Source organism: Piliocolobus tephrosceles, chromosome 5 (genome assembly GCF_002776525.5).
Source record: "Piliocolobus tephrosceles isolate RC106 chromosome 5, ASM277652v3, whole genome shotgun sequence".
In the NCBI taxonomy this organism is placed as follows: domain Eukaryota; kingdom Metazoa; phylum Chordata; class Mammalia; order Primates; family Cercopithecidae; genus Piliocolobus; species Piliocolobus tephrosceles.
Window position 1 is genome coordinate 17,773,234 of NC_045438.1, and position 14,290 is coordinate 17,787,523.

The window sequence follows — 14,290 nt, forward strand, 5'->3', positions numbered from 1 at the left end:
TTTTTTCAGACAGAGTCTTGCTCTGTCACCCAGGTTGGAGTGCAGTGATGCAATCTCGGCTCACTGCAATCTCCGCCTCCTAGGTTCGAGCAATTCTCCTGCCTCAGCCTCCTGAGTAGCTGGGATTATAGGCACCCAGCTAATTTTTATATTTTTAGTAGAGATGAGGTTTTGCTGTTTTGGCCAGACTGGTCTTAAACTCCTGACCTCAGGTGATCCACCTGTCTGGGCCTCCCAAAGTGCTGGGATTACAGGCGCACACCACCACGCCTGGGCAATTTTTGTATTTTTAGTAGAGATGGGATTTCACCATGTTGGCCAGGCTGGTCTTGAACTCCTGACCTTAGCTGATCCACACACCTCGGCCTCCCAAAGTGCTGGGATTACAGGCGTGAGCCACAGTGCCTGGCCAATTTTGTGTAAGTATCTTTCTTCCAGTGTTTTTCTAAAGCTTGATGCTTTTCACCCAGTTTTTCTACAGAATAAAAATTCTATACAAAATTAAATGAAAACAAGTAAGTTGGGATTTTTACAAAATTCTGAAATTAAGCCATAGTAAAATTCTGGGAAATTCTCTGCAGGAAAAGAGAATAATTATACCCTCATTCCCTATTAAAGTAAAAAATAATTGAGTTGTGCATTAAAAGGAGTTCATTTTTGAAGTTTAAAAGGCCAAGTCAAGTACTCTTATCAGAAATACAAGCATAGCTATAGGGAATTTTCCTGAAAAACCTTTTCAATTTTTAATTAAGACTGAGCAAAGCTCAAAGTGGTCTTTGTTGTTGCAAAGATTAGAAATAAATAAGCCATGAAGGCTCAGCTCTAATTCGTGGCTTTTAAAAAGGATACTGATGTCTGACATTGCTCTGGAATCAAGCCAAGGTCCCCTTTGAAATTGAATTAGTAGATCTTAAAGTATTTGCTGCAGAGTGGAGGCCTCTGCTGGGTTCTCTGATGAGATGGTAGACTGTACGTATACCTCTCTCCTAGATCTTAAAGTATGTGCTGCAGCGTGGACAGCTCTTTTGAGTTCTCTGATGAGACGGTAGAATGCATGTGCATCTCTTTGTTTTGGTTCAGGCACACACAGGTACACTGGAAGTCTTGGTTCTTTCTCATTTTACTCGGGTTGTCACCAGTTTCCAGCAGGAAACTATGCCTCAGCTATTGGGGTCCAAGAGCCAAATGTGCTCCAAGGAGATAAACAGATGAATCTTGGGATCTGGGCCCTTAGCGATTTTGCAGAGATGCCACCCTTTCCTTTCAAATGCAACTGCCCTCGCTGGGGGAGGACTGTCCCAGGAAATTCTCTGAATAACACTGTGTCTGGGACAGGTGGCAGTATGTGTGCCTGCCCTGGAACTGGAGGAAAGAAATAATTTTCTAAATAGTTTGCTTTTGTCTTAGAAACCAGAGCCAGGAGCAATGACAGGGAGCCACTCAGTTAATGCCTAGAGGCCTTGCTTATTCTGGCTGCGATCACAGGCAGCTTCAGGCGAGGATGAGGAAATAGAGCGTGACCCTCTCAGGCTGGCTCCACGGGATTAGCCGCTGGAGGAGGGAACCCCCCCCCCCACAAATTAGTAAAATGGAAAGGTTTCATGAACTTCTCCAGTGTCAGTAAGTGAAATCTGTGTGTTTGGTGGGACTGGAGACACGGGAAGATGAGGGAGAGGAAGGAGGGGAGAGGGAGACAGACATCACATCCTACTTCATCTTCCCTAAAACCCCACAGTGCTTTACAGCCAAGCTACAGGATGCCCTCCCCTCACCATAAAGTCAATCTGGGGGATCATTTTAAATTAGTTGCCTCCCAAAAGGGACTGTTCTAAACAAAGGTGGCCATGCAGCCTTGACCTTCAATAAAGAGTCCCAACACTTTTCCAATTGCCTCAAAAGCAGAGATTCTCAAAAACCAGATGTAACAAGATGCCCCAAGCTTCACAGCCTGAAGACTGAGGGGAGCAGAAGCGGGTTCTGATGGGGTCACTTTTACAGAACATGTTTGTGCCACACCAGGTAAGAGATCACCTGGGACATCTACGTGTGTGGGGAAAGGACATGCGCAGCCGCATGCTGTCGGAGCTGGAAGGAACCGCAGGAACCGTCAACACCACCTTCATTTCCCAGAGAAAAGCAGGGCCAGGGCTCATGGCTGTGCAACTGGCCACAGCCTAGTCAGGTCTAGAACTCAGAATCCAGACAACCCCCATGCCACTGTGGGCCGCAGACCAGAAGCTCACAAAGCTGGGGCCATGGCCACCCAGGTCCTGCTCTCCCACGTCCTGCTGCCAAGCCAACACCAGAGAATCCATCGCTTCTAGCAGCAGGATGGCCCTCAAACACCCAGGGGAAAAGAAAAATCAGGCCTGACTTCTTATGGGATCGGAAAGAATTAAGAAAGGCCCATTTTTAATCTTGAAGACCCCAAATGTCATGCTAATGAAGAATGAGAAGAACAGGGCCTTTTTTCCCCCTTTTTAAGATTAAGGGCAAATCATGTCCTCACTAAATAAGAGAAGCTCATACGCAGTCTTCTCAGAAGCCCACGGAGAAGGAATGGGTTTTTGCTTCCACATTCGGGAAGGGAGGACCCAGGCCTCTGAGAGCTGCACTGCTCTCTGTCTCTGGCTGGGCGGGTGCTGACTAGAGCCGACTCCTGCACACACAGAGTCCTGGGGCAAGCCCTTGTACCTTGGAACAGAGCCTTGCTCAAATGGAAAATGAACACAATTTTACAGTCTTGTCATGAAGATCGGAGGAGATGACAGGGGTGCGTGCTTGGCAGGTATGAAGTGCTAAGCGAATGCAGGATTGTGCAAGTCACTAGGAGAAAAACACTTTGTGAACAAGAATTCTAGGTGAGCACACAGAACCAGCATGATGTCCACATCCACAGGCAGAGCCCCTGCATCTGAGTGGGCACTGCAGGGGTCCAAGGCCTGACGTGCCCGCAAACCTGTGCTGTCTTTTCTGCTTTACTACTTGACAGGGAAAATGGATAGAGATGAAGCAGGAGCACCAAGGGTCAGGCTCGACCAAACTCCACACACTTTGGGGCGAGGAGCTTTTCAGAGCACCTTAAACAACAACTGCAATTCCTTCAATTCACTTGAGTTCATGTGTATTCACCAGGGGCTCTGCGTGGTCTGGGAGCTAGACACAAAGATGAGCCAGACACCACCTCTGCCTTCCTGGATCTCAACACTCAGTGAATACCTGTGGCCGGCCCAGCTGCCTGGCCAGTAAAGCCACCACTCCAGCCCTCGTTTCCTTCCTCCAACCACAGATGCTTGTTCTCCTGCCTTCCTTACAGCGCCACGTGTCACGAGTGCCATGGACAGGGTTCCAGCCAGCAAGAAGTACAGGGAACTCCCAGGGGCTTCCAGAAAAGCTTTGCTTTCATGATAAAGGGGACAGAGGCAGTTGGCCCCATCCAGTTCCTTTTTTTTTTTTTTTTCTCTCCTGCAGTGAGGATGTGATGCCGGGAGCTGTTGCAGCTATGCTGTCATCACAAGGCACCAAGGATAAGGATGAAACGGCAGAGAACTGAGGATGGGAAACAGAAGCCACAGGAAGATCTGGGCTCCTGACAGCAGTAGTTCAGCTGCTAACGTCTACAACTCATCAATGACCACGTGGTGCGTTAATAAGAGAAAATGAAACTGTGATTTGGAAAACTAAATTAATTGAATAAAAAATTTAAAATTATTTAAGGATTCTATTCCCGGCAGCTAAAAGCAATTCCTATGGATACAACTGTTTTCATAAGTGAATTTTGTAAGTTTCTTGTTTGACCTGCTTTGAAGTACTGTCGCGAGAATTCAAGTCAGATGATGCACTGTCTTAGTGCAGTGCTGAGGCATCTGCTCATCTTCATCAACAGCGCCGTGTCGGGGGAGACCTGAGGCTTGGAGAACGACCTGTTCTCCTGGTTCATTAGAAATCCGCCCAGGCAGGGGAACATTGGAGCTGTCCACCCACCCTCTCCCACCGCCCACAGGGCCTGCCTCCCAGAGCTATGTGGAGGACGCAGTGCTTACACCCAGCAGCATAGAGAACATGGGGAGGAGAGCCACAGACACAATAAAGGTGCAACCCAGGGTCACAGAAAAGAACAGCTCTGGACCAGACACTGAAAAGGCTGATGAAATGAGACCAGGGGCTCTAGACGTGGGCAGCCTTCAAGGTTGAGAGACGAGTAGAAATGGCATGCAAGGATGTTTCTGTGCATTTTGTGGTAGTTCACAGCATTGCAAACCCGATTCTAAGGCAGGCACGTTCTGAAGTGGGTTGAGATCCACTGAGCTGGGCAGCAAGCCCCTGACAGTGAGCCCCCGATCCCTCCTGTCTAGGAAGGGTTACTTCTGCATTGCTTTTAGTGCTGACAGAGACTTAAATGAAAGGGACTCAATTTAATTCACAACCTGGAAGACTCAGATCAGAAATATGACCTTTGACGTGGCATTTGGACAAACCAGGGCGCTGCCGTGCGTTGGCTTAGCTGAGGGACATGCTTTTCAACTTGCGTCTGTCTCCAAACACACCCTCAAGAGTTAAGAAACACCGCCTCCCCCACCTCCCCAGACATACAGTGATGAACAGGGGTCTGAAAACAAAAGGCCAGACCACACCCAGATTTGGGAAAACTGCAGTGAATCGGCAACTTTAGGACACAGGGTGGGACACAGGTCCTTCCTGCCTCTCCCAGCCCAGGCTGTCCCTCTGTCCAAGGCTGCATCTCCCACCATTGGGGACCCCACTCTCAGAGGGTGAGGTCTTGTCCACAATAGGCCCCGTGTGCACAGGGACTCTGGGCACTAAGGGCAAGCGCTGAGCCCTTGCCCAGTTTCCTGAGCTGAGTCGCTGTGTAATCGGGGGTGTGCACCAGGACCAGTGAGCGAAGGGCCAAGGTGCAGACAGCTTTAGGAGCTGCACATCTCTTGGAAATGTGGCTGTGACCCTGGCTAACTACGACTGTCACCACTGACGAAAAGGAGGAGTCCTGATGATTCTTGGTTGGAATCTCAGGTCCCATCTAGGACTTTGCTGAGGGGGCCTAGTAACAACAACGTGGCAAAAATTCTGTTTGGTTGGCAGGTTCCTCCAAACCATGAACCCCACACACACCTGTGAGCGCGCACACACACACACACACACGCACACAGTGCCCCTGTGTGTGCTGCAGCACGGGCCCTCCACCCTGACCAGGCATCCTCCTCTCTGGTCCTGACCACTCTCTATCCCAGGCCTCCCATCTCATTATCGCCCCCAACTGGCATCTCAGTGACTTGGGGCTGCTCTGCTGGGGCCTTCAGCTTTGTCCACGGCACTGTTGGCGAATATCCCTCTAAGGAGGCTGCCTCTGTCTGGGTGACGGTTCCCCAGCCTCTCAGACCCTCAACTGGGGACAGTGCTGTAAAATGTGTGCAATGTTCTGCTAGCTAGTTTTCATCCAATGCACTGGACACAGTCCTTTCCACAGACACCAGCACAGGGCCCTGCCAGGTGGCATTGGGGGCTGGGTCCAACAGTGCCACCATGTGCCCTGGCACAGATGCACTGTGGTGTGGGTGGCACGGGCTCCACTGCAGGGCGAGTCTACACTCTCTAGCCGCGCGGGCTGAAATTCAGTCTAGACTCTGGCCCTTCCATGTCAGTACCAGCAACGTAGAGATTCTCAACAGGGGGACTTTGCCAATGTCAGGAGATGTTTGATCATCACGGGGTTGGGGTGGGGATGCTGCTAAACAGCCCCAATGCATGGAGCAGCTCCCAAAACAAGAATTAACCAGACCAAAATGCAGACGGTGCAGAACCATGGCTGAGACACTGTCCTCCAGCCCCAGGCCGTGGTGTGGACATTTCGTAATTGATTCAATGACTTCCTTATCGATCGAGGCTTACTTCATCTTCAGGTCTTTGTTAAACAGGAAGATATTTGGTAAACACTGTTTATTTGTATCCCTTTTATGCAGGTATGGCTATTTCTGTTGGAGAGATTTCTGGCAGTAACACTTCTGGGCAAAAGGGTGCATACGTTTAACATTTTGATGGTTTTACCAAGGTGCTGAAATGTTGCAGGGATTTACTCTCTTGACACACACGCATGTGCCCTGGGCTTTCTGGATTGGCCTGCAGTGACTGGCAGACGGTGATGGCAGAACACCCTGTGACATCACTGCGCCACGGGGAACTCACCGTGTCACCTGCTCTCACGTCACCCGTGCCACGGGGAGCTCACCGTGTCACCTGCTCTCCTGGTAGCCACGCTTGGCACGCAGAGGTGCTCGGTGACAAGGAGGAATTGCTTTACTGCGTTGTGTGGAAGAATGAAAATAGGCCTAGTGGACAAAGGCATCGATGGTGGGTGATCACTGAAAGGTCTTCAAAGTGGGATTTAAAATATCTGCTTACATGGAGGAGAACTGCCTCGTAAAGACAACTATGGGACTTCCTTACATAAAGTAAAGAATTCCTATGAAGACGAATCCACAGGAAGGGTGGTTTACGTGATAAAAATCTGGATTAGAAGTTGGATGTAAATGTGTTTAATTAGGTGAATACAACTATGACAATTCATTACAAGATGAATTTCATGGGAATTACTACTCAGTACGTTAGATACATAGATGTTGATTTTTAAAAATCACCTTAACTCCTTTTATCTAAGATTACAAAGTTACACATCAATTACCTCACATTGTGAAAATATTACTGTGGAGTAGGAAGGTACTTTTGACTAGCTTCACTTTTAATCTGAAGGATTGCAAATTAATGCAAAAGTTCCCTGCAATGGAAACTGATGTGGGGAAGAAGCTAAATGGGTCCATCTTTCTTTGGAGTTGGGGCATGCAGAGAGGAAAATCTAGTATTTTTTCCGAAATGAAATATTTCCTCATTTAACTTTTGCCTTCCCCTCTGATATGTCTTCTGTGAGGTTAGAGTTAAAAAAAATAAATAAATAAAACCAGAACAGAACGTGTTCCTTTTGTTTTCTTGTGTAATAAAATAACCCGAAACACCCTGCTCCGGCTGCTGTCTGAACCGGAAACACCCTGCTCCGGCTGCTGTCTGACTCTGAGACAACACGGCCACACCCACTCGCTAAGACCTGCCCAGCCCACGGAGTAACCCTCAATACACTGTCACATACACAAAAAGAAAATCAATCAGTTGTTAATATTAAAGTAGATCCTGATTTTAACAGATGTGGAGGTTTCTTAATTTAGGGAGAATTAAATTAGAAGGAGCTTTTCAACGGTTCTGTCCTTAGCTTATCGACTTTCAAAACTCAGGGAAATCAGATTGGTAGAACACTACCATTTTGGGTAAAACCAGTGGCTTTTAGAAAAGAGCTTATGGTATTTTGGCAGCAACTATGTGTTTTAGAAGCTGTGAAGGGGCCTCTTTTCCTGGAGCTCAGATGGCACTGGTACTATTTCAACCTCTAGGTGAGGTCTGTTTTCAGTGACCTCAGTCGACGTGGGGCCAGAGCAGGTGGGTGGCCCTCCACGTCTCCACTGTGGCTCGGGGGGCAGCACCCTGCATGTTCCCGTGGTGGGGTGTCCCGTGGTGAGGTGTCCCGGGGACTCTTACCCAGCCGGTTGCAGGGGTTCCGTTTGAAGAGAGCTCGCAGCAAACTCTGTGCCTCCCCACTGAGGAACTGCGGCATCCCCAGCTTGGCTCTGCAAAACAGAATCCTATTTTAGGATCTATTTTAGGAGAACAAGGACAAGCTATAAAGAGGGCCCAAGTCAGCATTCAGAGACCTCAGTCACAGTCACCCAGAGCAGCCATGCTCTAACTCGTGAGTCTTAGGACGCTTTTATGCTTTAAAAGTTACTGAGGACACCAAAGAGCTTTTGTTTATGTGGAATACAGCTGTGATATTTACCACAGTAGAAAGTAAAGTGAGAAATCTATATAATTTATATTTCTTACTTCATTTTGATAAATATTTTTATTAATAAACGTATTATTTAATAAAATCATTAAAAAACAGTAACACTCCCATTAACATTAATAGCATTGTTAATGGAAATTATCTATGTTTTCCCAAACAAACATATAAAAAAGCCTTTCGTGGCGTTGTTCTGCATTTTGGTGGGTCTCTTCCTGGCTCATAGGAGACAGCTGGACCGTCTTGTCTGCCCTGTGCTCAGTCTGTTGCGATGCTATGAAGAAAACCTGCGAGAGGAGGACCTGCAAACCCCAGGAGGGTCTCAGGGCCACCAGAGCCTTCAGAGCACACTGAGAACTCCGGGCACAGAGCCTGGTGTTCCCCTCCAGAAATTCTCCATCCCTCCCAAGTGGAATGCCCTGAGGCCACACCACACCCGTGACTTGCTGTCAGGGATTATTCCAGCTTTAGAAAAAGTAAAGAACGTGTTTTCTCCCTTAAAATGCGAACAACGAGAATCACGCGAAGGTCCTGACTTGCAGCTCTTAGTGTCTGCTGCAATTCAAGGTCCCTTGATGGAGGAAAAGGCTGATTAAATAAAAAGACACTCCTTAGCTTTACAAAAGGGTCCTCACGATGGAGCTTCCTTCACTTCCCTCTCTCCTTCCATCTACATAAGGACAGAGCTTACAAAAGCCGAGCTGGTGGTGTTTTAGGTGATTCTCAATTTTATCAAAGTTATGTGTCCATTTGCAAACAGAGTTGGCAAGAGTGGCTCATGAGGACAAATGGTTTTATGACTCCTCCACCAAGTGGCCTCACTTAGGAAGGAACTGATTAGGGGTTCCCAGCCTCTCTGCTTCCTGCCCTCCTTCCATCTGCTCTGGGACAGTGATGTTCGGCGGTGTCCGCTCACATTTAGGATTCTATGGCAAGGTGGCATGGGGATCAGGCTTCTTCCTACAGTCTGAGAGCAAAACCTGGCTTAGTAAATGATTTTTCATGAGAATAAAGCAGAAAATGGTTTGTAACCAGTCACATGGTAAAATAATACTGAGTCCCGCCAAGGTCAACCAGGAGTGCTATAAGAATGGGGTCAGCAGGTGGGGAGGGAAAGGAGACCCCTGCTCTTGTGTTCTCTCCAGACAAGGCCCTGTAGGCCTTGTGTCTTTTTCTGTCTACACTTTACTTCTGGGAGGTCACCAATCATCACACTTGAAAATCAGCCACTACACATTCGAAGTGACTTACTGATGGAAAACGAGCTATGGTAGAAGAGTTCACCAGAACCACTCAGCAGGATGAGCCAAACCAGCAACTGCTCCCTTGACCCACTGTCACTAGAATGCCCAGCACCCTATCACCACTGCTACTGGTGGAAGAGCGCTACCATTTTGTGTAAAACCGTGACTTTTAGAAAACAGCTTACAACACTTCGGCACTGTAAGCCTAGCAACGTAATTAGAACTTCACAGTTCCAGGTTCAGAGGCAGCAGCTCTTGATATCAGAAGGTGTTCACAGGTCTCTGGGGTGGCTCCCACACTACTCACTTGAGGATGAGGGCCATGGTCTCCTTCCTGTCCTTCCCCTGGAACGGCAGGGACCCCGTGAGCATCTCGAACTGCAGAGAAACAGAGTACAGTGAGTTCATTCATCCAGACGGACCCGGCTTCATGGCGAAGCACCCTAGCGGGGCAGCCTGCTACCATGTCCATTTCCTCATTCAAAATCTCCATCAGTCAAGTGTAACCACTGGCCTATGTGCTTGTGGTACAACAGTGATGAAAACTGCCTCACAGAGCTTGCCATTTGGTGGATGAGACGGGTGAATGACAGATGTGGTAGATAATCACACTCTGTGGCAGGCTAGCAGGCACCGAGTACGGCAGGGAAAAGAGGCAGAGAGGGGTCCTGTGGTCGGGCAGTTTGGACGAACACATCTTATATGCGGTTTAGGACCCTGTCCTGCCCTGGCAGGTGTCGTGGAAGGGATGAGCTAGGAGGAGGAGGAGAACAGCTAGCTCATGTTGAACACCCATGCATGCCAGGATGCAGGGGCCAGAGTGCTTCCAGCACGAGATAGACCTGACCATGGCCATTAGCCTCTGATGAGGACAATATGGCACAGCAACCTCTCAGATACAGCTGCCACACCCTACACCCTTATTTTGTTATTACTGGACATCTGCCAGGATGGAGCTTGAGATAAGGAGGGGACCAAGCGCAGCCTTTTCTGAGCATGAGTTTCTTGCACCAACTCCCCCAGGCACATGCAGCGGTGATTACACGCACTCTGGAAGCAGTGACCCGGAATGGTCTCATCAGAGCAAGGTGCACAGCTGACCACGTCTCACAGAAGAAACTAGGGTGGCAGCAGCAACCAATCTTTTCATAAAAACAAGATGCTGAATCTAAGTGAAATGTGCCCAAGGATCAATCCAACTCTATGTCTTTCAAGTCAGTTTAAATTACGGGGAAGCAGGTGTTTACATGGTCTTATTGAATTCTCTCTCATCCTTATTTTTTACTGCATGTGTCTCTGCCCTTTTAGAATTCATCCTCCAGCATTCGTCCTTTGCAGTTTGAAAATCTTGGGAGATACACAAAGTAGAAAGACCCAAAAAAATCACGCAGAATTCCATTACCCAAAGATATCCAAAATTAACATTTGTTAGTTGCTCCTAGTAATTTTTTCTAGCTGTTTTTTATTTTGTTTTAAAAACACAGATAAGGTTTTGTATACTAACTTTTCACAGAATAATATAAAACTTTCAATGGTTATGATGAAATCTTTGTAATATCACTTAACAAACATGTGGATATGCCAAAATGTAATCATGAGTGTATCTATTGCTGTACACTTAGGACATTTCCAATTTTCTGCTATTATAAGTACTACTGAAATGTGCACAGATGATTTCCTAAGATTTGGATTTATTCTTATGATAGGCTGCTAGGAGTGAAATTATAATCTTAAAGAAATGAATGCATTTAAGGCTTTTAATAATACCAGTCTGCTTTCTGAAAACAACATTTTAAAAGAAATGGAAACTTTTCCACCAGCTCTGACGTTTGAAGCCTGTTCTGTCACATTAAAATGTGCTGTCCATCGTGTGCAGAGTAAGTGAGGGAACTCAGAACAGACAGGCTGCAGGCAATCAATAAATACAAAAGTAATAAAAAGCAGGCGGAAGGGGTTCAGATGAGAATTGAAAAAGAGACAAGTGTAATTAAATTGGAAAGGCCAGAATGCTCTGACTGGCCGATGAGCTGTTCGTCTGGTAAAACAGGATGAAAGTTTATAAGCTGATCACACACATTGAAATATCTCTCAGAATAGAATTGTATTAGCAAAGGGAACTCCTTTCCTATTCTGCTCTTTCTCCTTTTTGAGTCTATTAATAGCACTATGAAATCCCATTTCCAAGGACAAGACTTCTGGCTCTGTGAAATGAGAAAGTTGTCATCCCGTACACACCGTTTAATCCTTGTTACACAAATGGTACCTATCCGGATGCCTGGATATCATTTATTTTTTGCTGATGGACTGGTATCTTGCATACATTTGTTTGGTGATATTTTTTCTTTTCTTTTTTTTTTTTTGAGATGGACTCTTGCACCGTCACCCAGGCTGGAGTGCAAGGGCACGATCTCGGCTCACTGCAACCTCCGCCCACTGGGTTCAAGTGATTCTCCTGTCTCCGCCTCCCGAGTAGCTGGGACTACAGGCATGCGCCACCATGCCTGGCTAATTTTTGTATTTTTTTTTTTAGTAGAGACAGGGTTTCGCCATGTTGACCAGGCTGGTCTTGAACTCCTGACCTCAAGTGATCCATCCGCCTTGGCCTCCCAAAGTGCTGGGATTACAGGTGTGAGCCACCGCGCCTGGTCTGGTGATTTCTTTTTAGCTTTTGAAGATGATTCCCTTGTGATCAGGGTCCACTGCTTTGTGTTTCTCTCTCCTCCTCCCCTTTTTCCTCCATTCACATGGTAGCAGGTCCCCAACCATCTATTCAGCCAGAGAACACCCAGCACAGCATCCATGGATATTCAATAACTGCTTCTTGGTGATGAAGGTGCTGCTGATGGTGGGGGGATACTGAGGGTGAGGTGTGGACTCTGCAGCCTCCACCAGCCATGGGGTTCTGCTGCCTTTCCCATCCCCTTATCCACCCCTTTCTGTGGAGAAGGGAGATAATTTCAGTATGGTCGTCTGAATCGAGCTGCCCGGGAACTTTTCAACACTGAAGCATTACTGACTCAGGCTGCTGATGACTTTCTTGGGACGTTATTTACAGTGAGACTTTTGCCGTGTTGTTAAGCAGCACTGAGGCTGGCCAAGGCTTCCGGGGTGAACGGAGAAAACCCGAGGTTCATCTTGGGATCCCACAGTCAAGTACACGCACCGGAGGAGGGACGACACTCCAAGGGATTCTTTCCCAGTTGGCACCAAGACCAGGCTTCAGACAGGCACAGAGGGGCTCAAGGAGATGCAGCCACAGCTCCACAGGGTGCAGGGCTGATGCTTCTGGGAAGGTAACTGGACAGATATAACGCAGTGCTTCTCAAATGGGATCACCGTTGTGTGCCAGGGGACATTTCCTAACGACTAGAGACATTTCTGGCTGTCATGCCCGGGGCTCCTGGTGCTACAGGCATCCAGTGAGGGAGGCATGGATGCTGCTAAACATCCTATGACACACAGGGCATCCCACAACAAGGAAGTGTCCAGTCCTAACCTCAACAGTGCTGGCTGAGAAGCCCTGTCTAAACGGACAGCTAAGGAACCTGGAAAGAGTGGCGGCCCTGGCACAGGCAGGATGCACCTCATGGAGGCCACTGGTACTGGGGGCAGGGGAAGGAGGAGACTCTGGGAAGCGTGGGGCCCCCACAGTCAAGACATTTGCCTGTGTCACCCTTGGTGACAGGAGCCTCGATTTCAAGTTTACTTGGCCGATCACTGTTCTTAAAAGGGCACCAAAAGCAAGTTAACATTTTATCTGAAAACAGGTGAGGACAAGCCCTGTCCTGAGATGGGTGACTCAAAGTGGCAGGGGGCCTGGCTTTGCAGGTATGGAGGAGCTGGGTCTTGGACAGCTGTGTTGATCCATGCCCGTGTGTGGAGGTCCCTGCATGCACAGATACACGCCCTCTAATCCAAACTGCTCTCGCTCCATGCGCTGCATCCAACTCTGAGTGCCAAGAATCTCAGTCTCAAAACAGCCTTGGAAGGTGCCGTTCCTCACAACCGTCTACAGATGAATGGTCCAGCTGCAAGCAGCAGAGCCTGAGCCCAGAACCATCCATGTTTGCTATGGTGGCATAAGGACACGTCACATGGCACCTGAGGCGGGATGTCCAGAACATTCCGTGCCCGTGGTTAAGAAACGGGAGAAGGATAAAGTGGTCTCATGAAACCAGAGTGCTCAAGAGATGCTTTAGATGTTTACAAAACACAACCCAAATATCCTTCTAGAAACTGGCTCCAGTCTGGCATAGAGGAGTAATGGAAATTCTACAAACGTCACCATGCAGCCGCCCACCAGGTTTGCATGTTCTTCTCCAGGTACAAGCTCCTGAATTTCAGACACGGAAGTTTATTCGGGGACACTGACTTCCCGCCCCTGGCATACACATCCTTCCTTCCAGGTCTGTGGAGGGCACTTGTGGATGCTGCTCCTCGGGAAGAGATCCCAGCACACATCCATCTCCAGGGGATGGATGGCCGCCCACACATGAGGACCACTCCCTCAGCACGCAGCCTCCAGGGTCTCAGCCTTCTTTTAAAACAAGGCCCCTCACACGCACAACGGCTCTGCACCGATCCCCTTACAAGGCTGGGGTAAGATACGACTTGAAAGGTCACCCGAGGCCCATCTCTTAGCTGCAAATGAGAATTCAGAAGTCACTTCTGATGCCGCCCACGGAAGTGTGGGAAGCGTGGGGCCCCCACAGTCAAGACCTTTGCCTGTGTGTGGCCCGTCACCACATGGGCGGGCGGGACTAAATGAGAATGTTTCTGGGACGATATGTGATCTTGAGCCCGACACTTAGGCTCTTCGAGCTTTAGTTTTCATTTTTGGGCACAGAAAGAATACAGTCTTTCCTGCTGGCTTGAAGATTGTCAGGTTGAGATCCAATGTGAAGATGGCGGGGCAGCCTTAGCTTGTGGTCACCACTGCAACAGCCGGCCCTGCCTCGGGCTCGAGAGGGACACAGCCGTTCTGGAGCTGGACCCCTTCCCCAGCTGTCACGAGACACTGAATGTGGGACGATCCCAGCAAACAAGTGAACAATTCAGTAAGAAATGTCCTGTGGCCAGGGAGGCCTGTGGGAGGAGGGTGCCTGGTGTGTTGACGTGCCGGGCAGTGCTGGCGAGGCCTCCT

At 48.4% G+C, this 14,290-nt stretch overlaps 1 protein-coding gene across 5 annotated transcripts in view; it reads right to left on the bottom strand.

Annotated features, from left to right (window-relative positions):
- Positions 1-14,290, bottom strand: part of RPS6KA2 (ribosomal protein S6 kinase A2) — a 440,283-nt gene that overhangs the window by 63,235 nt on the left and 362,758 nt on the right. For all 5 annotated transcript variants that reach the window (XM_023223586.2, XM_023223589.2, XM_023223591.2 and 2 more), the window contains 2 exons: positions 9,455-9,525; positions 7,600-7,688 (listed from right to left, as the gene is read on the bottom strand). In XM_023223586.2, the coding sequence (XP_023079354.1) occupies positions 7,600-7,688; positions 9,455-9,525 (160 nt within the window). The remainder of the gene's footprint in view (positions 1-7,599; positions 7,689-9,454; positions 9,526-14,290) is intronic.